This window comes from Oncorhynchus nerka, linkage group LG1, assembly GCF_034236695.1.
Source record: "Oncorhynchus nerka isolate Pitt River linkage group LG1, Oner_Uvic_2.0, whole genome shotgun sequence".
Classification (NCBI taxonomy): Eukaryota; Metazoa; Chordata; class Actinopteri; order Salmoniformes; family Salmonidae; genus Oncorhynchus; species Oncorhynchus nerka.
The window spans coordinates 7,121,789-7,148,630 of NC_088396.1; the positions used below are offsets into that span (position 1 = coordinate 7,121,789).

The 26,842-nt window shown below is 41.9% G+C and overlaps 1 protein-coding gene across 1 annotated transcript in view; it reads left to right on the forward strand.

Annotated features, from left to right (window-relative positions):
* lmo7a (LIM domain 7a) overlaps window positions 1-24,764 on the forward strand; it is a 60,777-nt gene extending 36,013 nt beyond the window's left edge. Inside the window, 14 exon segments of the mRNA XM_065027074.1 lie at window positions 251-314; window positions 732-791; window positions 3,391-3,416; window positions 4,018-4,122; window positions 10,136-10,228; window positions 10,315-10,643; window positions 13,714-13,770; window positions 15,850-15,905; window positions 17,414-17,572; window positions 17,868-18,054; window positions 18,465-18,740; window positions 22,699-22,807; window positions 23,598-23,700; window positions 23,943-24,764. Coding sequence (XP_064883146.1) covers window positions 251-314; window positions 732-791; window positions 3,391-3,416; window positions 4,018-4,122; window positions 10,136-10,228; window positions 10,315-10,643; window positions 13,714-13,770; window positions 15,850-15,905; window positions 17,414-17,572; window positions 17,868-18,054; window positions 18,465-18,740; window positions 22,699-22,807; window positions 23,598-23,700; window positions 23,943-23,965 — 1,647 coding nt within the window. The 3' untranslated portion in view covers window positions 23,966-24,764.
* Window positions 24,765-26,842: the final 2,078 nt, after the last annotated feature.

The window sequence follows — 26,842 nt, forward strand, 5'->3', positions numbered from 1 at the left end:
AAGACCTCATGGTGTTGATAGTGTTCAAGTGTTTCTTGTTAGCTTTCTTATCTTACTCACAAATACCCAGATAAGATATTGCATTATCACAAAGTTGCAAATATGTTGTGAAACGGTTGGTAAGGGCATTGATATAGGACATAATTGCAAAAAACTGTTGATTTTTGTTAGTTGCATGATCACATTTAATAACATGTATTGATTAAACCCCAAACAGTTCTCAACAGGCTTTTCCTTCATCTTGTTGCAGGATGTGGCATCCATTGGAGTGAATGGAGGTTCCCGTGACAAGACGGTGACCGTGAAAAACAAAGGTGAAGAGCATAGAGCAGAGATACTAACCAGAGTTTTTATGACTAGCCTTTATTAACATCAACAAGCTTGAGAAAGCAATGACAACATTCTCTCTTTGGGATTGTATGTGGTTTTGATGGTGAAATGCTCATTGTCAATTATGTACTGATGATATTATGATGTTCTGTTTGCTTGTAATGTTGGATATGTTTGTGTGAGCATTTTGGAAAGAGCTGGCCTGAGCTTATATAAATGTGTTTTTATTTTGAGTGTGACGACGTAATCCTAATGAAATTGCTATGTTTTCAGTGGGGGATAATGTTATAATGCCATGATACCATGCCATGATACTGTAGAAGATATTACTTCAATGTTTCTCTCCCAGCTCCTCTCTTACACTCTGTGTTCCTGTTCTGATTTCTCCATCTCTCACGTAGAGTCTGTAGAACCCATATCTTTGAAAAACTTAAAACGGAGGTCAGAGTTTTTTGAACAAGGTAAAAAGGGCCTGACTGTGCCCTGGTTTTGGTGACGGGTTATTATCAATAGTTTGTGTTACTATCAGGAGGCTGGGTGCTCTGGGCTTCCATCTCTTTCTCTCTATCCCAGTGGTTCTCCTATGGACCTACCTGGTATAAAGGTTTTCGGCTCAACTATGACTTAACCTAATCATTATGATCAATTGTTTTTTAAATTTAGATGATTACGGGAAGGTTGAGAGAAAAAAGTTGAATACTCAGCAGTTCCCCAGGGCTCCGTGTTGGGCCCGCTGCTTTTTTTGTTTTTGTTGTTTGTTTTTAGGTTGTCTTTGAAGCCAATGCCTTTTTCCATCCCCCCCCTTTTTCTGACTGCATGTTTGCATTGATGGCAGCTTTGCATACTCTTGGCATTCTCTCAACCAGCTTCACCTGGAATGCTTTTCCAACCGTCTTTAAGGAGTTCCCATATATGCTGAGCACTTGTTGGCTGCTTTTCCTTCACTCTGCGGTCCAACTCATCCCAAACCATCTCAATTGGGTTCAGGTTGCGTGAATGTTGAGGCCAGGTCATCTGATGCAGCACTCAATCGCTCTCCTTCTTGGTCAAATTGCCCTTACACAGCCTGGAGGAGGGTTGGCTCATTGTCCTGTTGAAAAACGAATGATAGTCCCACTAAGCGCAAACCAGATGGGATGGCGTATCGCTGCAGAATGCTGTGGTAGCCATGCTGGTTAAGTGTGCCTTTAATTCTAAATAAATAACTGACAGTGTCACCAGCAAAGCACCATCACACCTCCTCCTTCATGCTTTATGGTGGGAACTACGTCTCACAAAGACGTAGCAGTTGGAACCAAAAATCTTGGACTCATCAGACCATAGGACAGATTTCCACCCTTCTAATGTCCATTGCTCGTTTTCTTGGCCCAAGTAAGTCTCTTCTTATTATTGGTGTCCTTTAATAGTTATTTCATTGCAGAAATTTGACCATGAAGGCCTGATTTCACACAGTCTCCTCTGAACAGTTGATGTTGAGATGTGTCTGTTAATTGAACTCTTTGAAGCATTTATTTGGGCTGCAATTTCTGAGGCTGGTAACTCTAATGAACTTATCCTCTGCAGCAGAGGTAACTCTGGGTCTTCCTTTCCTGTGGCTGTCCTCATGAGAGCCAGTTTCATCATAGCGCTTGATGGTTTCACTTGAAGAAACTTTCAAAGTTCTTGACATTTTCAAAATTGAGTGACCTTCATGACTTAAGATAATGATGGACAGTCATTTCTCTTCGCTTATTTGAGCTGTCCTTGCCTTAATATGGACTTGGTCTTTTACCAAATAGGGCTATCTTCTGTATACCAACCCTACCTTGTCACAACACAACTGATTGGCTCAAACACATTAAGAAGGAAAGAAATTCCACTATTCAACTTTTAACAAGGCACACCTGTTAATTGAAATGCATTCCAGGTGACTACCTCATGAAGCTTGTTGAGAGAATGCCAAGAGTGTGCAAAGCTGTCATCAAGGCAAAGGGTGGCTATTTTCAAGAATCTCACGTAAAATATGTTTTGATTTGTTTAACACCTTTTGGTTACTACATGATTCCATGTGAGTAATTTCATAGTTCTGATGACTTCACTATTATTCTACAGTGCAGAAAGTAGTAAAAAATAAAGAAAAACCCTTGAATGAGTAGGTGTCCAAACTTTTAACTGGTACTGAAAGTACCAAATAATGTCATTTCCCCCTTTTTGTTTTTGCATACAATTTAGCCTATTTATTTGATAGTCATATTTACTCCTTTAGCAAGTATGTCAATAATTTCAGACCTCACTGTACGTGCATCTATGGCTCTTAAGCCTGAAAAGTTATACTATCACAAGTCTAACTCAGGTGCCATGTGTAGTCAGGTGTGTGGTATAGTATGTTGGTGTGATGTCCAGGTGTCACACATTGGCTCCCCTCCCACTCAACCTTGCATGCTGTGCTGTGCTATGCTGGTGCTCTTGTGTTTTTACTAATAGTCAATGCTTCTGCATGCATCAATATATCAACCAGATTTTTGGTGACTTATTTAGATTTTTGTGTGCTTTTCCTGTTTGCATCTTGTGCATGCTTGCTGTGATCTGTTTAAAAATGATTTTATTTTCATGAGATGTTAATACACTGATCTAGTTAGTGTGATGTGCTTTGGTACCACACCAACATCATGTTGGTATCTACCATGCAGTATGTTGGTACCTACTATTTGACAGAATATCAAAGACTGGTATTCTGTCAAATAATATGTGGCATTATTGGCAACACTGGAGGTGAATTTAAAAAACACATTTTGTTTGCTTCAGGCTTGATTTTAAAACATCTCAAATTATAGCTGAGGGTTTGGTTCAAGTTTAAACACCATTTAATAGTTTTAAAAGTTTAAACACTAAAATCCTAGGTGCCAGTCTGTGTCCGCTTTAGCAAACTCTTCAGTTGTCTTGACAAAAGTGGTAATGATGTAGTATTTTGGAATTTAAAAACAGTGCACTTGACGTGGCAGCATACTAAATGATTTATAACACTCTGAGATATAACTGTAAACATTAGAGCTATTTGATTATGTTTATTATTTTTTCAAGGAGGATCAGATTCTGCGATATCAGATGTAAGTAATACTATTTAAAATTTAAAGAATGTTGTTTTATAAAAACAAGTGGTTGGGGTTTTTGCTCTCAACTGCGTTCTCAAGCATGACAGCTTCTTTGTGAGTGGCATCTTTACTGTGTGGAATAGTTATGGGTTATTTAACTACCACCCGAGGGGCAGGATCCGTTGCTCCCTTAAACTCCTTGATTGCCCAGTTACCTTGACGACAGGGCAGAGAATTCCCCAACCTTTGTGTCGTTGAGTATTGTACAATGAACAATCTTTTGAAACTGGATGATGATTATGATAACTTGAGTGGACTGAATCGTCTGCAGCTCACTTTGAAAAGGCTCACGGAAGGAATAACCTACTGTACTTCTCATCTTAGTCATAGAAACTGAAATACTGTACATGGGTAGCACGTTAATACATAAACGATGAAACAACTAAATAAAAAACAAGTGAAATGTATGAAAATATGTATAAGGGTTGGGGAGACCCAAATAGTTTTGTTGATTGTATTACTTGTATTCAAGCATCAGATAAGGGGAAGGAATGTTGTTATTAGTGTAATGGCAGGATAAGTTTGACCTATAAAGGCAATGTCTCTCTTCCGTCAGATGCCCGTTCCCTCCATCGCTCCCTCTAACCACTGGTCCTGGGACCTGGAGGAGGAGCGCCGGAGGCAGGAGAAGTGGCAGAAAGAGCAGGAGCGACTTCTACAGGTGAAACACTGTAGTGGGTGTTGGTGGTGGGGTTGTTATGATGTGTATGTATGCACATGTGTGTGGGCTCATGTGTGTGGGCTCATGTGCATCTGTGTCCACAGTAGAACATTTGGTTCCACTTTACATTACATAGACCTTGCTTCAAAAGGTGTCCAACCTGACCCCTGCAGAGCAGCTGTAGACTAGAGACCAAGGCTCGTTGTTCCTCCACTCTATATTTCCCGCAGGTCAAACGGCCTAATTTCTTAGTGAGACGGATAGATTTTCTGCCAAGCTTCTACCCAAGTTCACCTACTTTGGGGGACGTAGCTGGAGTATAGAGCTTGTACAAACAAACTGAGCGGTTTGAGGTGAAACATCTGGGATTGTTTCTGTTTTCATGGTCAGGAGTTAGGTAGACTCCTCTTAGTCTTGGATCTTATGTAATTCGTCTAGCTTGTCTTCCTATTGCCCTTTGTTGGGTTTTGGTAGACTAAAATATGGCAATTTCTTCCTTGTCAGGATTTCAGGGAAGTCGGTTGTTGTATGAGCGAAGGCACTTTACCTACTGTGAAATTATACTGAACAAAAATATAAACGCAACATGTAAAGTGTTGGTCCCATGTTTCATGAGCTGAAATAAAAGATCCCAGAAATGTTCTAAAAGCACGAAAACCTTATTTCTCTCAAATTTTGTGCACAAATTTGTTAACACCCCTGTTAGTGAGCATTTCTCATTTGCCAAGATAATCCATCCACTTGACAGGTGTGTCATATCAAGAAGCGGATTAAAAAGCATCATCATTACACAGGTGTACCTTGTGCTGTGGACAATAAAAGGCCACTGTAAAAACGTGCAGTTTTCTCACATAGCACAATGCGACAGATGTCTCAAGTTTTGACGGAGTGCGCAATTGGCGTGCTGACTGCAGGAATGTCCACCAGACCTGTTGCCAGAGAATTTGTTAATTTCTCTACCATATGCCGCCTGCAACGTCGTTTTAGAGAATTTGGCAGTAGGTCCGCAGACCATGTGTAACCATGCCAGCCCAGGACCTCCACATCCGCCTTTTTCACCTGCGGGATCATCTGTGATCAGCCACCCAGACAACTAATGAAACTGAGTAGTATTTATGTCTGTAATAAAACCTTTTGTGGGGAGAAACTCATTCTGATTGGCTTGGTCTGGCTCCCCAGTGGGTGGGCCTGGCTTGGAAGTGCGTGGGCCTAGCCCCTCCCAGCCCACCCGTGGCTGTCCCCCTGCCTAGTCATGAGAAATCCATAGATTAGGGCCTAAGGAATTTATTTCAGTTGACAGATTTCCTTATATGAACGAACTGTAACTCAGTAAACTCTTTGAAATTGTTGCATTTATATTTATGTTCAGTATATGTTTGTCACGAAAGCTAGGAGTGGTGGGTGTGGAGTCAGACGCAGAGAGCAAAGCTTCCAATGTAGACGTACTTATTCAGCTGGGTCTAGCCAACATGCACAATGACCAATAAACAGTAAAGAAACCAAAACCAGGCAAATAACGAACAGCAAATATACGTATAAGCAAAACGAAAATCTACCACTGACAGAGAGGAATAAGCCCGCACAAAAGCAGGCAGGCCCTGGAAGTCAAATCAAATCAAATCAAATGTATTTGTCACATACACATGGTTAGCAGATGTTAATGCGAGTGTAGCGAAATGCTTGTGCTTCTAGTTCCGACAATGCAGTAATAACCAACGAGTAATCTAACCTAACAATTCCAAAACTACTACCTTATACACACAAGTGTAAAGGGATAAAGAATATGTACATAAAGATATGAATGAGTGATGGTACAGAATGCATAGGCAAGATGCAGTAGATGGTATTGAGTACTGTATATACATATGAGATGAGTAGTGTAGGGTATGTAAACAAAGTGGCATAGTTTAAAGTGGCTAGTGGTACACGTATTACATAAAGATGCAGTAGATGATAGAGTACAGTATATACATATACATATGAGATGGATAATGTAGGGTATGTAAACATTGTATTAAGTAGCATTGTTTAAAGTGTCTAGTGATATATTTTACATCAATTTCCATCAATTCCCATTATTAAAGTGGCTGGAGTTGAGTCAGTGTGTTGGCAGCAACCACTCAATGTTAGTGGTGGCTGTTTAACAGTCTGATGGCCTTGAGATAGAAGCTGTTTTTCAGTCTCTCGGTCCCAGCTTTGATGCACCTGTACTGACCTCGCCTTCTGGATGATAGCGGGGTGAACAGGCAGTGGCTCGGGTGGTTGTTGTCCTTGATGATCTTTATGGCCTTCCTGTGACATCGGGTGGTGTAGGTGTCCTGGAGGGCAGGTAGTTTGCCCCCGGTGATGCGTTGTGCAGACCTCACTACCCTCTGGAGAGCCTTACGGTTGTGGGCGAAGCAGTTGCCGTACCAGGCAGTGATACAGCCCGACAGGATGCTCTCGATTGTGCATCTGTAGAAGTTTGTGAGTGTTTTTGGTGACAAGACGAATTTCGTCAGCCTCCTGAGGTTGAAGAGGCGCTGCTGCGCCTTCTTCACAATGCTGTCTGTGTGGGTGTTCCAATTCAGTTTTTCTGTGATGTGTACGACGAGGAACTTAAAACTACTACCCTCTCCACTACTGTCCCATCGATGTGGATAGGGGGGTGCTCCCTCTGCTGTTTCCTGAAGTCCACAATCATCTCCTTAGTTTTGTTGACGTTGAGTGTGAGGTTATTTTCCTGACACCACACTCCGAGGGCCCTCACCTCCTCCCTGTAGGCCGTCTCGTCGTTGTTGGTAATCAAGCCTACCACTGTAGTGTCGTCCGCAAACTTGATGATTGAGTTGGAGGCGTGCATGGCCACGCAGTCGTGGGTGAACAGGGAGTACAGGAGAGGGCTCAGAACGCACCCTTGTGGGGCCCCAGTGTTGAGGATCAGCGGGGTGGAGATGTTGTTACCTACCCTCACCACCTGGGGGCGGCCCGTCAGGAAGTCCAGTACCCAGTTGCACGGGGCGGGGTTGAGACCCAGGGTCTCGAGCTTGATGACGAGTTTGAAGGGTACTATGGTGTTAAATGCTGAGCTGTAGTCGATGAACAGCATTCTCACATAGGTATTCCTCTTGTCCAGATGGGTTAGGGCAGTGTGCAGTGTGGTTGAGATTGCATCGTCTGTGGACCTATTTGGGCGGTAAGCAAATTGGAGTGGGTCTAGGGTGTCAGGTAGGGTGGAGGTGATATGGTCCTTGACTAGTCTCTCAAAGCACTTCATGATGACGGAAGTGAGTGCTACGGGGCGGTAGTCGTTTAGCTCAGTTACCTTAGCTTTCTTGGGAACAGGAACAATGGTGGCCCTCTTGAAGCATGTGGGAACAGCAGACTGGGATAGGGATCGATTGAATATGTCCGTAAACACACCAGCCAGCTAGTCTGCGCATGCTCTGAGGGCGCGGCTGGGGATGCCGCCTGGGCCTGCAGCCTTGCGAGGGTTAACACGTTTAAATGTTTTACTCACCTCGGCTGCAGTGAAGGAGAGTCCGCATGTTTTGGATGCGGCCCGTGTCAGTGGCACTGTATTGTCCTCAAAGCGGGTAAAAAGTTATTTAGTCTGCCTGGGAGCAAGGCATCCTGGTCCGTGACTGGGCTGGTTTTCTTTTTGTAATCCGTGATTGACTGTAGACCTTGCCACATACCTCTTGTGTCTGAGTTGTGGTTGCATGATGTTTGGTGATCACAGAATCAGTAGGTGTAGACAAAAATAGAAGCAAATAGGTCAACTTTGATTTGACTAAAGAGTTATTCAGTGTGATTTTTCCACAAATAGACAGGTAGCAAGATCATAACTATTTTTGCGAACTTTCTATTAAAAATGATTGGAGTGAGATTTCTTTCTTTCAGGATATGTATACCGAGCATGTCCACATCTCCGTCAGTCCATTTTACTGCTAAACTACACGGTAATATAAAAGTAATATAGTAAGTAAAAACAAATAAATCCTATTCATTATGAATAGGATTTATTTGATTTATTTTGTTTACATTATTCATTGTAACCACAATGTCACAAATAATTGATCACACATGAGCAGATTAACTTGGTCAAAACATTTCTTTATTAAACACTTCTTCACAACAGCAAAGATGAACTCACTTTATATAGAGGGGCTATCACTCTTTCACACTGGTAAATCAATCCAGTTTGTTATTTCAAATGATTTATTTCTGTTTTTAGAGGAAGAGAAACAAAAAGCCAACCGTGCCTATTTTTCGAAATCATCAGTCCATATGTCAAGTGTAATTCCCCCATTTGTATTTACCCGGGTCTCTCGACTCCAGGGTCACTGCCAGCATTTTTTTTTGTTTTTTGCCTGATGCAGGACTCTAGTGACAGAGAAGAGAGATTCTCGGGCTGAAAACACCTTACGAAAAGACAGTCAATTTGTGCTACAGTTTAGACTACCGATAGATCAGCGTTCTAACTCCCCCTTGTGGTAGTGTGGTGCAATGACAGAACGATGCAATCTACCACAAACGGTCGCGGCATAAACTCAAAACTTTTAAAGGAAAAACCACTGTAGGTGGCAGGCACACCGGTTCTGAATGTGTCAAGAACTGCAATGCTGCTGGGTTTTTCACCCTCAACAGTTTCCCGTGTGTATCAAGAATGGTCCAACACCCAAAGGACATCCAGCCAACTTGACACAACTGTGGGAATCATTAGAGTCAACATAGGCCAGCATCCCTGTGGAATGCTTTCGACACCTTGTAAAGTCCATGCCCCGTTCTGAGGGTAAAATGGGGTGCAACTCAATATTAGGAAGGTGTTCCTAATGTTTTGTACACTCTGTGTGTGCGTGTGTTGGGATTTGTGTGAGAGTGTCAGTGTAGTGTGTGTGTGTGGGTAGAGTCTTGTGAGTGTGCATAGAGTCCGTGCAAGATAGGGTCAATGCAGATAGTCCGGATAACCATTTGATGAACTATTTAGCAGTCTTATGGTTTGGGTGTAGAAGCTGTCTCGGAGCCTGTTTGTCCGAGAACCGATGCTCTGGTACCATTTGATGAACTATTTAGCAGTCTTATGGTTTGGGTGTAGAAGCTGTCTCGGAGCCTGTTTGTCCGAGAACCGATGCTCTGGTACCATTTGATGAACTATTTAGCAGTCTTATGGTTTGGGTGTAGAAGCTGTCTCGGAGCCTGTTTGTCCGAGAACCGATGCTCTGGTATCATTTGCCGGATGGTAGCAGAGAGAACAGTCTATGGCTTGGGTGTAGAAGCTGTCTCGGAGCCTGTTTGTCCGAGAACCGATGCTCTGGTATCATTTGCCGGATGGTAGCAGAGAGAACAGTCTATGGCTTGGGTGTAGAAGCCTGTCTCGGAGCCTGTTTGTCCGAGAACCGATGCTCTGGTGCCATTTGCCGGTCGGTAGCAGAGAGCACAGTCTATGGCTTGGGTGGCTGAAGTGGCTCAATTTTTCAAGCCTTCCACCTGGTATAGAGGTCCTGGATGGCAGGGAGCTCGGCCACAGTGATGTACTGGGCCGCCCGCACCACCCTCTGTAGCACTTTGCGGTCGAGGGCGGTGCAGTTGCCATACCAAGTGGTGATTCAGACATTCTCTCAATGGTGCAGCTGTATAACTTTTTGAAAATCTGCGGCCCATGCCAAATATTTTCAGCCTCCTGACGGGGGAAGAGGCGCTTTTGTGTCCTTTTCACAACTGTGTTGGTGTGTGTGGACCATGTTAAGTCCTTACTGATGTGGACAACAAGGAACTTGAAGCTCTCGACCCTGTTCTATTCTTCCTGCTTCCTGTAGTCTACGATAAACCCCTTGGTCTTACTGATGTTTAGGGAGAGGTTGTTGTCCTGGCACCACACTGCCAGGTCTCTGACCTCCTCCCTGTAAGCTGTCTCATATCTGTCTGTGATCAGGCCTACCTGTTGTTTGATTGCCATTCAATGTTGTTGTCAGTAAGTATAGGGGGCGGGTGACCAAAGTGCCAGAGAAACTTTGTGTGTGTTTGTAAACAGGAAAAATACAGCCGTGACCAGGAGAAACTGGAGGAGGAGTGGCGTCGAGCCCAGCAGGATGCTGTGACTGACGGGGGCAGACACCACCAAGAAGTGAGGAACCAAAACATAATTTTCTGGTAGTAAACCGAGGTACAAACTCTGGCTTTGGCTTTATCCCTTTACTGTCTATTCCTCAGGAGCCGAGCAGCAAGAGTATCAGCCTACCCTGCCCTCTCCGCCAGCCCATCCTGCCCTGGGAGGACCAGGAGGAAGAGAGGATGAGGAGGAGGGAAGAGGAGGAGGCACAGCGAAGACAGGAGGAGAAGAGGAGAATGGAGGACGAGCAGCGAAGGCAGGAGGAGAGGAAGAGGGAGGAGCAAAAGGAGGAGGAGAGGAGACAGAGGAAAGAGGAGGAGCTGAGATGGCAAAGGAGGAAGGAGGAAGAGAGGGAGGAGGAGAGGAGGCACCAGAAGGCTGCTAATCAACAACACATGGAGAATGCCAGAATGCAGGAACAGCAGCAATGGTTCATAATAATAATATTTTCTTCAAAGGGAAATTTCACCCAAATTACAACATGACATATTGGTTTCCTTAAGCAGTCTATAGACAAGGTATCACAGCAATCTATGCTTTGGTTTAGTTTCCCTGGCACTGCTAACGTTTTAGCATTTATGGCACAAATCCAATGCATGTCATGGTATCTATATTTTACATCATGCCCAAATTATCCTAAAGTATCTCAAATTGATTATGTAGATGAACAAAGCAACTTTTAGATGATGGTCCACTTTCCATTTGAATGTTTTTATTTATTTTGATCTTCATAACAGGAATTATTTTTTATTTTCACCCAGATTTTTTAGTTTAGATGTTTACAATGATAGAGAATTGCAATAATATCATCTTTTTCTTTTCCATAAATCCTCCTTCCCATCCCACCCAGTTAATTTATTGAAGAATATTTGCGTGCAGTCCAAATACACACTGAACAAAAATATAAACGCAACATACAATCATTTCAAAGATTTTACAGAGTTACAGTTCATATAAGAAAATCAGTCAATTGAAATCACTTCATTAGGCCCTAATCAATGGATTTCACATGACCGGGAATACAGATATGTATCTATTGGTCACAGATACCTTTAAAAAAAGAATGAAGTAGGTGGAGTGGATCAGAAAACCAGTCCATCTCTGGTGTGACCACCATTTGCCTCATGCAGCGTGACACAGCTCCTTCGCATAGAGTTAATCAGGCTGTTGATTGTGGCCGGTATAATGTTGTCCCAGTCCTTTTCAATGGCTGTGTGAAGTTGCTGGATATTGGTGGGAACTGGAACACGCTGTTGTACACGTCGATCCAAACATGCTCAATGGGTAAGTGTCTGTTGAGTTTGCAGGCCATCGAAGAATTGGGCCATTTTCAGCTTCCAATTTTCAGTACCAATCTTTGCAACATTGGGCCGTGCATTATCATGCTGAAACATGAGGTGATGGCGGCGGATGAATGGCACGACAATGGGCTTCAAGATCTTGTCACAGTATCTCTGTGCATCCAAATTGCCATTAGTAAAATGCAATTGTATTCGTTTTCCTTAACTTATGCCTGCCCATACCATAAACCCACCGCCACTATGGGGCACTGTTCACAACAACATTGACATAAGCAAACCGCTCACCTACACGACGCCATACACGCTGTTTGCCATCTGCCTGGTACAGTTGAAACTGAGATTCATCTGTGAAGAACACACTTCTCCTTCGTCGAAGGTGAGCATTTGCTCACTGAAGTCAGTTACAATGCCAAACTGTAGTCAGGTCAAGACCCTGAGGACGACAGACACCCAGATGAGTTTCCCTGAGACGGTTTCTGACAGTTTGTGTGGTCAGCATGCCAAGTGCATGCTCCCTCAATATTTGAGACATCTGTGGCATTGTGTTGTGTAGCAAAACTGCACATTTTAGAGTGGTGTTGTCCCCAGCACAAGGTGCACCTGTGTAATGACCATGCTGTTTAATCATCTTATCGATATGCCACACCTGTCAGGTGGATGGATTAATTTAGCAAAAGAGAAATGCTCACTAACAGGAATGTAAACAAATTTGTGCACAAAATTAGAGAGACAACAGTTTTTTGTGCATATGGAACATTTCTGGGATCTTTTGTTCACTTTACATGTTGCATTTGATTTTTGTTCAGTATAAATATTTTTATGGTAGTGGAAGAAGGATAAATTGGCAAATCTAGAGTTTAAGCTGAGTTAAATACTTTCAGCAAGCACACTAATAAAGCCAGATAACAGTAGTGGTCTTGCTGAAGCAAGTACACTAATAAATAAATACCAAAAAATATCAAAAGAAACAAAATACCATTTCCATCGTCTTACATGTTTTAAACTCAATGTAAGGATTAGAAAATAAAATAAAAAGAGAAAAATAAGAAAAATGAAGGCAAAGCTATCAACAATAATGTATACTATAGCAACTGCAAAATATATATAATTTTACTTGATTCTGCTCAATGGCTTCCTTGTGTCATGGTTTCAAATGTTTGAGGATCTAGTGCCTCTGCCTTATGCTAGTTACCTTCTTATAGAGCCAAGTTTTTATTTATATTTATTATACACTACATGACCAAAAGTATGTGGACACCTGCTTGTCAAACATATCATTCCAAATCATGGGCATTAATATGGAGTTGGTCCTCCTTTTGCTGCTATAACAGCCTCCACTCTTCTGGGAAGGCTTTTCACTAGACGTTGGAACATTGCTGCAGAGACTTGCTTCCATTCAGCCATGGGCACTTATGTTGGGTGGTTAGGCCTGGCTCGCAGTCGTATTCCAATTCATCCCAAAGGTGTTTGATGGGGTTGAGGTCAGGGCTCTGTGCTTGCCAGTCAAGTTCTTCCACATCGATCTCGACAAACCATTTTTGTTGCTCCTAGACGTTTCCACTTAACAATAACAGCACTTACAGTTGACCGGGGCAGCTCTAACCAGGCAGAGATTTGACCAACTGACTTGTTGGAAAGGTGGCATCCTATGACGGTGCCACTTTGAAAGTCACTGAGCTCTTCAGTAAGTCCATTCTACTGTCAATGTTTGTTGATGGAGATCGCATGGCTTTGTGCTCGATTTCATAAACCTGCCAGCAACGGGTGTGGCTGAAATAGCTGAATTTACTAATTTGAAGGGGTGTCCACATACTTTTGTATATATAGTGTATATTTTTCATTCTAGCCTGTCGATCTTGACTTTTGTCATTACAGAAATTATCTTAGTGCTTTTAAGGCTTTAAGATTTGTGTGTGTTATATCTGTGCTTTAAGCTTCGAAGGCTATTTGTAAACATTATCATTGCATCAATAACTTTTTTTTTTGCCTGCACTATTGTCTACTTTACATTGAGTAGTAACCTCAAACTCCCACTAATGGTCTTCCTGTGTTTTGTCCTCTCTATTTGTCCGTCTGTCCATGTCGGTCTGTCTCTGTACCCGTAACCCTCTCTCTGTTTCTGTCTGTATCCCCTATCCCGTATCTATATTCTCTCTGCTACTGCTGTAACCCCGTAACCCTTTCTCTGCTGGATGGCAGGGTGGGGGACTCCTGTGGCTATGCCAAGGTCCAGCCTGAGATATCAATGGCAGACAGGTCAGTGTGTGTATGCCAAGGTTCAGCCTAGACATCCGTTGAGTGTGTGTGAGTCAGATCTAGCCCTTTATAAACACATTTCATGCAATTCTACGTCATTTTACATGGAGACGAGCATAATATTTTTTGGGTGCAACACCAGAGCATGTGAGATGAGTGGATTGGGGCGTCGCACGTGCTTAATTTGGCGCAGTGGGTCAACACTCCAAAAAAAGACCCACTCTCCATCTCCAAATTCACTCTGGTGCCACTCAAGCATGAGCTCTGGGAATGCTCTGCCCAGCATATTTCGGTTCTTTTATCACCATTCTTTTTAATTAGGCCTATTCTGTTGTATTTATTTAGCCTACCCTGCCACTAGTAATGCGCAGAGATGTTATGAATCGACCAAGAAGGAATTGGGTGACAAATCATGTATAGTAGCCTATCATTTCATTTGTTTAACAGGTAGGCCTACCTCCTTGTTTCTTAAATAGAAAGAAATAGGCTCCAACACAAAGCCCTATTGTTGTTAGTCAAATTAAAATGAAAATAGTTTAAATTAAATTTGGTCTTCTCGAGTTTAGCCTACTTTCAGCACACATGAGCGCTGTCCATCTCCGATCAATTGTTACTCCTGAAGTGCCACTGTAGGCTACACAGCACAAAATGTTTTACATCAGCCAGAGCAGGCCAGTCAGAGCTCATGTTTGGGATAGCCGATCCACTACAGTGTGCATGCAATGTAGCCTCATTTTATTTACATTGCAAAAACTCGGGAAGGAAGTACATTTTCTTAAAAATATAACTTTGTGCTGTGCTTCTCAAGCATGTATTTCTTATTATCCAGGCTTATTTGTATTTATTTTTATTTCACCTTTATTTAACCAGGTAGGCTAGTTGAGAACAAGTTCTCATTTACAACTGCGACCTGGCCAAGATAAAGCATAGCAGTGTGAACAGACAACAACACAGAGTTACACATGGAGTAAACAATTAACAAGTCAATAACACAGTAGAAAAAAGAAAAAAGAGTCTATATACATTGTGTGCAAAAGGCATGAGGAGGTAGGTGAATAATTACAATAGCCTATAGTATATCTGTATTACTATTCCATTTTTTTACCTTTATTTAACAAGTCAGTTAAGAACAAATTGTTATTTACAATGACAGCCTAGGAACAGTGGGTTAGCTGCCTTGTTCAGGGGCAGAATGAAAAGAGTTTTACTTTGTCAGCTCAGGGATTCAATCTAGCAACCTTTCAGTTACTGGCTCAACGCTCTAACCACTAGGCTACCTGCTGCCCATGTATGCTATGGATCATTTGATTGAGACCACAGGCGCACCTGATATTGCGCGTTCACCAAAAAATCAGGGATGAAGGGCAACATTGACCAATATTGAAATGTAATCTATTACAAATTACTTGACCCTCCCCTGGACAATAAAAAATAAATTGTAAACCCTCTGACTGACTGAAAATGAAAAAACATGGCCTTCCCACATTTTTCTCCGGGTCCCAGTTCTGAAAATGTTGAGCGTTCCCTTACTAGCAAGTACAAGGCATGGGTCAGCCTATAACTAATACAGTATATTCTAAGAGTCAATACTTAACCATGTCCCCATGTGTTAACCTGGGCGTTAACCTGTCTTAAATGGCACCGTATTCCCAATATAGGCCACTACATCTCCCAGTCTATTCCATGTTTCATAATGTGCCCCATAGCCATAGCTCACAGTATATCTAATTCTCTGATTTGATAATTAAAAGTACATAGTAGGCTGCTCCAGCCGGATACAATATATTGGACTGGACGTATTTGAAAATACATGTTATTACCTTCCTGTATTCAAGCACACCTGAGCGTGTAAACAGTATTTCACTCCAAGGAAGCATCCCAAATGGTACCCTATCCCCTACAGTGCACTACTTTTGACCAGAGCCATATGAACCCTGTCAAATGTAGTGCACTACAGTATGTAGGGAATAGGGTACCATTTAATCTGTACAAATTAATCTGTTTTCCAGTGTACATTGATTTGAGAGATAATTCATATTACTGATTATTTGCAAATTATGTGTTTTTTGTGTCTTGCAGGGCAAAATCCAAATCTACTCCAGAGCTAGATGACGTGGAGAAACCAGAGACTAAAAGTCAGTGGGGATTAATTATAATAATGTATTATTATTTATGTCTTCATCAATATTCATTCATCCTTATTGACAGGAGGCATCGGTGGAAGTTGAACCACACATTATTTAGCTGCTCACATTAGCAAGGGAAGCTGGTGTCGTGTGTGTGTGTGTGTGTGTGTGTGTGTGTGTGTGTGTGTGTGTGTGTGTGTGTGTGTGTGTGTGTGTGTGTGTGTGTGTGTGTGTGTGTGTGTGTGTGTGTGTGTGTGTGTGTGTGTGTGTGTATGTGTGTGTACCGTGGCACTAGCGTGCGGTTGGCAATTCATGGGTTGCACTTTTTCATTGTGTTGAACGTTCGCTCTCTTGAACATTCTCAATGGGTGCTGATGAAGATTTAATCTAAAGTGCATTATAGAAGCTTAGAAACACAATGACATTTCAAAAGGAGGAAAATAATTAGTAGGAACGTCTTGTCATTCTTTTTATATCACCAGATTGACTTTAGGTGCAGTATAACTTTAGCTAGCTAAGATTGAGGGGACGGCACTGCATTTTTGCTAGATAGCATTAGCATTGCTAGCTATTTTTTTTACAAACTGTGCTAGCAAATGGCAACATTGCCATCTCTCTAAAGTAAATTAGAAAATAAAGTTGTGTCCTACTAATTTTTTGCCTACTTGAGCAATATCACTATAGTATAATTTAGATGAAACAGTCATTAGCCTCCATTCAGAATGACTGGGCATCAGTCATCAGTCGGTCACCAATATGTATGTTGTCCAATCAAAAACAGATCTTTTGAACAATGGGTAAATAATATAATTGTGCAGATACTCCTCTAAGAAAACCAATGGTCCAAACCTCATGTCTCTATCATAATCCATTCAAAAGTTATTGGAATTTTTACCCTTGTAGGATGGCCAAAATTAGGGTGATTTAAAGGAGATGCTGTGCAAGAATTAAGGCTAACTGACAGGCTAACTGACAGGCTCACCTTTTAACTAGTCATCTTTCTTATCGAATCCGGAAGGACTTAAAACCATAGAGGTAACATAGGTAGTTATGTGTACGCTTAATGCGAAATTCCTGTTATTTTCCGAAGATTGCCCCACTGAGCGTACTGCAAGCTTTTTATTTTCAAAGCCTTTTAAATGTATTCAGTTTGTGTTCATTTGGCTTTTTGCAACTTTTTGCACGTTCAACAGAGCTCTGTGCTTAATATTGTATTAGGTTACAAAATCCGACTTTTTGGATGTAATGTTAATGATATGTTAGAAAGACCCCACTGAACATGAAGAACCATATTTGTCATGGTAAAATGTATTTTCTAACGAAAGCGCGTTTTCATCAAACCTACAATATGGCTGCAGTGTGTAGAATGTTCATCACAAAGGCAATGATGCGACTCTATGAATAGAAGTCAGTGAGTGTCATCTGTATCTGTAGAGGCTGTACCCAGACACTTTTAGCCAAGCTAGTGGTTTGTGTCTGTGCCACTGTGTCAGTGAGTGTGAACACACTGTGCCCAGGCTGGTATGGCCGCTCGGGGGGCATGGCCCAGAAGTTACTGGAGGAGGAGTTGAGACGTAAAGCAGACAAAAAGGCCCAGAGTCTCCAGGCTGCGTCCGAGCTGGAGTTGGAGAGGAGAAACATCCTGAATGCCATGCGATACAGAGAGCCAGAAAGAGGTGTGGTTCACGGACTCTGCCGTTCCTCGACCGCTCCTGACCACTCCTGTCTAATCAATGTTGGACCCAATCAATTAAGCAACCCAGCTCAGCCGATTAATCGCGTTTGGCATGCACTTCCAGATTTGACAAACTGTCTTGATCATGAATCACTGGTCGTATTGTTGTTTCCTGATTGTTTGATTCCTGATCGATGGATAAATCATAAGCTCTCATCTCCTGACTCCTTCCTCTCCCATTGGCTCTCGTCTTTATTTACTGACTCCCTCTCCTCTCTTCTCTCATTGGTCCACAGTGACTAGCAGCGGTAGGCTGGACGAGGCATCGTGGAGGAATGGCCAGCAGAGCCAGTCCCAGGCAGAGCTAGAGAGGCAGCAGATCCTGCAGGAGATGAAGAAGAAGACCCAACTGACCACAGACAACAGCTGGATCCGCCAGGGAAATACCACCAGCAAGGACCCCACTGCCAGCCTCATCAGCAGGTGCTCGACAGTGGCTCCGCTGGCCTGGGGGTGTGGGGGTGGTGGATCAGTACAGTACACTGTGTGTGTTGAATGATAGATAGGGTTAATTAAGCCAGCCTGACTGGCCCCATCAGAAGGTATACTCTAGCTGGGGCTCCGCTGGCCTATGTTACGCTGTCTGTATTAGGATAGCGCCACATGACTCTGAAACATCTTCTATATAACCGACAATAAAAAATGGAGTAAAAGTTTTTTTAGTTACTTTAAAGTTTTGGGCTCGAGCCTTGGATGCCAGTCTGTTTTATGTTTTCAGTGGAGTCAATATCAAAATAGTTGGCTAAGTAAGAAACATGTTGGCCTGTGCTATTCACGATATTTGGGTGCTTACGCTAACCCACTAACATCCACTAATGTGTTCAACATTTCAGAGGTGAGTCTCTGGACAACCTGGACACTGCGCCCCGCTCTTCTTGGCGCTCATCGTGGTCAACCTCGTCCAGCGGTGGTGGCAACAGCGGCAGCGGGGTCGGTGGTCGTCCCGGCTCAGCCACCCTGCCCTCCTCCCTCTCCATGAGCTCCCTTAGAGGGGCCGGGGGGAGCAACCCGTCTTCCTGGTCCCAATGCTCGCCATCGCCATCTCCCTCCCCCACTCCTCCTTCTGGCCTCGAAATCGAGTCACGCCCATCCTCGCAGCAACGCAGCAGGTAAAACATCCAATGTCCAATTGCATGGCAGAATACTGCTTAACAAAATAACCGAGTAGGTAGATTTGCTCTCAATCACTGATACAGTGTCAGATATTGGAAATAAAAGTCTGATTCTAGATCTGGGGTTAACGGGTAACACCAATTTTCGAGAATCTCTTATACAATGGCTTAAAGTTATGAAAGTAACTCCAGGTGTAAAATAGTAAATAATGACTACTTCTCAGAAAGTATTAAATTGTCAAGAGGAGTAAAACAAGGTTGTCCGCTATCGGCATATCTATTTGTTATGGCCATCAAAATGTTAGCTGTTAACATCAGATCCAACAGTAATATCAAGGGTTTAGAAATCCAGGGCTTAAAAACAAAGGTGTCATTGTACCTTGACGATTCCTGTTTTCTTTTAAATCTGCAATTTGGATCCCTGCACAGCCTCGTAGAGGAGCTCGATAATTTTTCTAACCTGATTACAACCAAATTATTACATATTGGATCGCAAAAAAATACAACTTTTACATTATCGTGTAGTTTACCAATAAAATAGTCTGACTGAACTGGACATACTCTGTATTCATATCCCAAAAGAAATTATCTCACAACAATACATTTCTATGCAAAGTTTTGTGAAAAAATATATGCAAATGTCTGCTCTATCCAAAATTACAACCAACTGATTACAGCATTACTACAAAACGAGATGAGGCAAGTGGAAGAGGGAGAAGGTAAGGAACTTGTCTGTCGGCCCTGCATTTTAAAGACCAAAATCGGTTAAAGAAAATTGTAATAAATAAAAAGTTATACCAGTTTCTTTTAAGGACAAAAAAAATGACAAGTGCGCCATACAGGTTACAAAATATTTGGAGATTTTCGATGTACCGATTCCATGGCACATGGTTTATGAATTAATACACAAAACGTACACCTGATTCAAGACTTAGTTTTTCAATTAAAATTATAATAACAAACATTTTGTGACCAATATAATATTATACAGTGCCTTCGGAAAGTATTCAGACCCCTTGACCTTTTCCACATGTTGTTACGTTACAGCCCTATTCTAATATTGATTAAATATACAGTTGAATTCAGAAGTTTACAAATACCTTAGCCAAATATATTTAAACTCAGTTTTTGACAATTCCTGACATTAAATTCTAGTAGAAATCCCCTGTCTTAGGTCAGTTAGGATCACCACTTTATTTTAAGAAAGTGAAATGTCAGAATAATAGTAGAGAGAATTTATTGATATCAGATTGTATCAGAAGTTTACATACACTCAATTAGTATTTGGTACCATTGCCTTTAAATTGTTTAACTTGGGTCAAACGTTTCGGGTAGCCTTCCACAAGCTTCCCACAATAAGTTGGGTGAATTTTGGCCCATTCCTCCTGACAGAGCTGGTGTAACGGAGTCAGGTTTGTATGCCTCCTTGCTCGCACACGCCTTTTCAGTTCTGCCCACAAATTTTCTATAGGATGGAGGTCAGGGCTTTGTGATGGCCACTCCAATACCTTGACTTTGTTGTACTTAAGCCATTTTGCCACAACTTTGGAAGTATGCTTGGGGTCATTGTCCATTTGGAAGACCCATTTGTGACCAAGCTTTAACTTCCTGACTGATGTCTTGAGATGTTGCTTCAATATATCCACATCATTTTACTACCTCATGATGCCATCTATTTTGTAAAGTGCACCAGTCCCTCCTGCAGCAAAGCACCCCCACAACATGATGCTGGCAACCCCGTGCTTCACGGTTGGGATGGTGTTCTTCGGCTTGCAAGTCTCCCCCTTTTATCCACCGAACATAATAATGGTCATTATGACCAAACAGTTCTATTTTTGTTTCATCAGACCAGAGGACATTTCTCCAAAAAGTACAATCTTTGTCCCCATGTGCAGTTGCAAACCGTAGTCTGGCTTTTTTATGGCGGTTTTGGAGCAGTGGCTTCTTCCGGCCTTTCAGGTATATTTTTTATTTATTTATTTATTTATTTTTATTTCACCTTTATTTAACCAGGTAAGCAAGTTGAGAACAAGTTCTCATTTACAATTGTGACCTGGCCAAGTTAAAGCAAAGCAGTTCGACACATACAACGACACAGAGTTACACATGGAGTAAAACAAACATACAGTCAATAATACAGTAAAAAAAAAACAAGTCTATATACAATGTGAGCAAATTAGGTGAGAAGGGAGGTAAAGGCAAAAAAGGCCATGGTGGCAAAGTAAATACAATATAGCAAGTAAAACACTGGAATGGTAGTTTTGCAATGGAAGAATGTGCAAAGTAGAAATAAAAATAATGGGGTGCAAAGGAGCAAAATAAATAAATAAATTAAATACAGTTGGGAAAGAGGTAGTTGTTTGGGCTAAATTATAGGTGGGCTATGTACAGGTGCAGTAATCTGTAAGATGCTCTGACAGTTGGTGCTTAAAGCTAGTGAGGGAGATAAGTGTTTCCAATTTAAGAGATTTTTGTAGTTCGTTCCAGTCATTGGCTGTTCGATATAGGACTCGTTTTACTGTGGAAAAAGATACTTTTTTACCCGTTTCCTCCAGCATCTTCACAAGGTCCTTTGCAGTCGTTCTGGGATTGATTTGCACTTTTTTTGTTTTAATTTTTACCCATTTTTCTCCCCAATTGCGTGGTATCCAATTGTTTTTAGTAGCTACTATCTTGTCTCATCGCTACAACTCCCGTACGGGCTCGGGAGAGACGAAGGTTGAAAGTCATGCATCCCCCGAAACACAACCCAACCAAGCCACACTGCTTCTTAACACAGCGCGCATCCAACCCGTAAGCTAGCCGCACCAATGTGTCAGAGGAAACAACGTGCACCTAGCGACCTGGTCAGCGTGCAATGCGCCCGGCCCACCACAGGAGTCGCTAGTGCGCGATGAGACAAGGATATCCCTACCTGCCGAACCCTCCCTAACCTGGACAACGCTAGGCCAATTGTGCGTCGCCCCATGGAACTCCCGCTTGCGGCCGGCTGTGACAGAGCCTGGGCTCGAACCCAGAGTCTCCCACCCGGGAGGCCTGATTTACACTTTTGCATCAAAGTACGTTCCTCTCTAGAAGACAGAACGCGTCTACTTTCTGAGTGGTATGATGGCTGCATGGTCCCATGGTGTTATACTTGCGTACTATTGTTTGTACAGATGAACGTGGTACCTTCAGGCGTTTCTCCCAAGGATGAACCAGAATTTTTTGGGGAGTCTTTGTTTTCATAACTGTGACCTTAATTGCCTACCGTCTGTAAGCAGTTAGTGTCTTAATGACCGTTCCACAGGTGCATGTTCATTCATTGTTTTTGGTTCAATAAACAAGCATGGGAAACATTGTTTAAACCCTTTACATTTAAGATCGGTGAAGTTATTTGGATTTTTACAAATTATCTTTGAATGACAGAGTCCTGAAAAAGGAACGTTTCTTTTTTTGCTGAGTTTATAATTATTTCCCCTCTATGGCCTATTTATTGCCTTACCTCCCTAATCTTCTACATTTGCTCACACTGTACATAGATTTTTCTATTGTGTTATTGACTGTACGTTTGTTTATGTGAAACTCTGTGTTGTTGTTTTTGTCACACTGCTTTGCTTTATCTTGGCCAACTTTTTCTCAACTAGCCTACCTTTTTAAATAAAGGTTAAATAAAAAATATAAATAATTATGACATTTGACCCAATTCCTCTTCCTCCCTGAACGTGTGTGTGGGTTGGTCGGTGGGCATGTGTATTGGAGCTGCAGGTAGCCTTGCGTTTAGGCCAGTAACCGAAAGGTCGCTGGTTCAAATCCCTGAGCTGACTAGGTGAAAAATCTGTATGTGTCCTTGAGCAAGGTCTGGATAAGAGCATCTGCTAAATGACTAAAATGTAAATGTAATCTCGGTTATCCAGTCTGTGTGTGTGTTCTGGGTTCTCCAGTCTAGTCACGGTTCTGCGATCTGTAATCTCAGGTCAGTGAGTGGCAAGAAAGTCTGTACGTTCTGTGACACGGTCCTGGGCAAGGGAGCCGCCATGATCATCGAGTCCCTGGGACTCTGTTATCATTTGACCTGTTTCAAGGTGAGAGTTCAAAGTTCAAGACCAGACCTCCCTGAACTGGAGACTGAGGTCATGATTGATCCATTACAGAGACTAAACCTATCTTGTCATCTCAGTACTAACCTAATCAACAGAATGAGGCTTTCCTAATATGGATACCATGACCCTGATCAATGTCTTACTAACCTAAAAAGCATGAAGGGGTCACAATCTGACCTGATCCTGTATAACGGCACATACAAAACCAAGGAAACAGAAGTCCAAAAGGGATAGTAACTTCCAATGATATTGACTGGAGTAATGTTTCCACTAACTTTTCAGTTATTTGAAAAATACACTATCTTCCAAATTCCCTAAGCTATATAACTTGCTACAGAAATGGCAAACAGTAATGGCACATTGTTTTCATGGTTTTCTGAATGTGTCATGAAATCTGACTGCATTTGTTCTAAACCACACTAATCAATCCTTTACCTTACTATTTCCTAACACCAACACACTTTATTTTTATTAATTCATCCTGGGGCTTCTGACATCACAAGCTTCCAAAAGTCCCTACATGTATGCTTGTCAGTTTCACTAATCTCAATGGTCTGGCTGTCAGTCAAGTGTCAGGTGTTTCTCATTGGCTCTGTCTATCTGGCTGTGGCTCCGCAGGTATATGTCTTACTGCTCTCCCATAGGCTGCTCCTTTTGTGTCTGTGCAACTCATCTTTTCTCCAGAGGGCAACTGTCCTCTCAGCTCCCCATCTGAGAGTGAGGGATCTGGCCTAGCCCTCAATGACCATTTCCCTCTCTCCCTACCTTCCAGTGCATTGATTGCAAGTCCGACCTGGGAGGATCGGAGGCCGGAGCTGAGGTCAGAATACGGAGCCGACAGCTCTACTGTAACACCTGCTACACGCGATTCAAAAGTGAGTTTGACTTTGACTTCAGCTGGGTACCAGTTGAAAAGTGCGGCAACTAGATTATAAAACTCCATAGTCACATTTGACCAGTATCACCAATAGTAACAAGGTTCCTGTTACTATGTGTTCTGTTGTGTCAGTTATATTATGTTTAGTTGTGCCTTGTCATTTAGTGATATGCTGTGTTTGTGTTATCGAATACTATCATTTGATTTAGTGTTATAACCTCTATCTTCTTTCCCCTCTAGCTGGACAGCCAACCTCCATGTGACATCGCTGTACTACAGCAGATTCAGGAAGAGACCATTCTTGACAACAACCCACGAACACTGCAATCATGACAACAAGCCGTAACACTTTGCTAGATGACAAGTTTAGATGTATTAATGTGTATTATGATTCTGCAAAAAGCCCTTATTCTTCAATGAACTACTATCTTATTATTTCTTATTACTGTATCCATGAGAGGGTGAGATTGACAAAAAAAGTTAACATGTTTATTTCAAAGTATTATTATTATTACCAATTGCTTGTACACATTTTGAGGGACGTGCATGCACCTGCAAGTTTGAGAGTTTTACCTGGAAGTAGGTTTGGAAAATTCTGAAAACTTTCTAAAAGTTCCCAGGTTTTTCAGAAATCCCAGATGGAGGGTTTGGGGAATTTTGCAACGCTAGCTGGAAACAATACTGGAAATTGATGTTGGTGTTGTCCATAAGGTTATTGATCCTGATTCCTTCATATTTCAGAAACGTAAGTGTTTTCGTGCTAGGCCGAGGGAAGCCTGCGTTTTCTTCTCCTTTGGGGTTCCTTTTCATCTGTGCCTTTTTTGTTTGTGATGGTGGGAAGATTATTTAGATTAAATGGATTCAAAAGATATTTAAAACAATGGCATGGTTGGTTAGAGAGAGTGAGCAATTATTGGGGAGTTGTTGTTCTTTCTCATTAATAGAATGAATCTTATACATTTGAGATGTTAAGATAATTTTTGCCAGAGAAACAATATATAATATATGGGATTGAGGCAAATGTTGTTCAATAACATTTGTAAATAAAAATTGTGATCCAGACTCGGACTTCGTCTTTTTTAATAGAAGGTAACTGTATTTTGTACCATAATCATTATGACAGTCTCTTGCTGTCTCTTAGTGCTGAGTGATTATCCAAAATCTCATTGCTAAAAATCTCAAGTTTTGAAACAACTAATTGACCGATATTTCAATGAATTGAATTCCATTTCGTAGATTTTTCTGAGATCACTTCTCAGTTTCTGTAGTGATGAATCAGATCAAGCCTGAAAACGTGATTATTTTGTACAAATTGAACCAACCTCAAAAAGCACTAATCGCTATCTGTCTGTCTTCCCTGTTCTCTCTCATTCAATGAGTTGGTGAGCAGGGTTGAGAGGAACTGTTGCCACAAGAAAAGGGCAACAACCAGTGAAGAACAAATACCTTAGTATATACAACCCACATATTTGTTTATTTATTACCCGTTTGTACTTTAACTATTTGCAAATCATTTGTCATGTTTACTGTTTGTTTATTTCACTTGCTTTGACAATGTAAACATATGTTTCCCATGCCAATAAAGCCCAAGAAATTGGAGAGAGAGAGAGAGAGAGAGACTCGAAACCTAATGTCTACATGGCCCACCACTCCACCCTACACGTGAACAGCCTACGACCACGTCCACCTCTACAAGGCAGCAATCCCAACTTTTGCCAGGAACCTGAAGGACGCAAAATCACACTCTACTTGAACTGAGCTTTGCTCAATCATGAGGCATCAAAGCCAAAGGAGCTGAATACTATAAAGAAATGCTATAGATGGAAAGAGAGTAGTGTGGAAATCTACCAAAAAACATTTAGGCAACAACAAATTCAATCCCTTCTAGACAATTTCCTTGACAAAATGTTCACTGATAGTGGTGTAAACTTGGCAGTAGAAAACCTAAACAGTATATTTGCCCTCTTAGCTTCCCTATCAAATCAAAAAATGTCAAGCAGACAACATAAGAAAATTAACAACAATGACAAATGGCCAACCAAGTCATAGACTGTTCTCTCTATTACCGCATGGCAAGCGGTACCGGACAGTTTTTACCCCCAAGCCATAAGACTTGTGAACAGGTAATCAAATGGCTAACCGGACTATTTGCATTGTGTGCCACCCCCACCCCTCTTTTTACCCTGCTGCTACTCTCTGTTTATCAGATATGCATAGTCACTTGAACCATATCTACATGTACAGTTGAAGTCGGAAGTTTACATACACCTTAGCCAAATTAATTTAAACTCAGTTTTTCACAAATCCTGACATTTAATCCTAGTAAAAATGCCCTGTCTTAGGTTAGTTAGGATCACCACTTTATTTTAAGAGTGTGAAATGTCAGAATAATAGTAGAGAGAATTATTTATTTCAGCTTTGATTTCTTTCATCACATCACCAGTGGGTCAGAAGATTACATGCAGTCAATTAGTATTTGGTAGCATTGCCTTTAAATGGTTTAACTTGGGTCAAACGTTTCGGGTAGCCTTCCACAAGCTTCCCACAAGTTGGGTGAATTTTGGCCCATTCCTCCTGACAGAGCTGTTGTAACTGAGTCAGGTTTGTATGCCTCCTTGCTCGCACACGCTTTTTCAGTTCTGCCCACAAATGTTCTATGGGATTGAGGTCAGGGCATTTGCGACCAAGCTTTAACTTCCTGACTGATGTCTTGAGATGATGCTATAATATAAACACATCATTTTCCTTCCTCATGAAGCCATCTATTTTGTGAAGTGCACCAGTCCCTCCTATAGAAAAGCACCCCCACAACATGATGCTGCCACCCCCGTGCCTCAAGGTTGGGATGGTGCTCTTCGGCTTGCAAGTCTCCCCCTTTTTCCTCCAAACATAACGATGGTCATTATGGCCAAACAGTTCTATTTTTGTTTCATCAGACCAGAGGACATTTCTCCAAAAAGCACTATATTTGTCCCCATTTTTATGGCGGTTTTGGAGCAGTGGCTTCTTCCTTGCTGAGCGGCCTTTCAGGTTATTTCGATATAAGACTCGTTTTACTGTGGAAATAGATACTTTTGTACCTGTTTCCTCCAGCATCTTCACAAGGTCCTTTGCTGTTGTTCTGGGATTGATTTGCACTT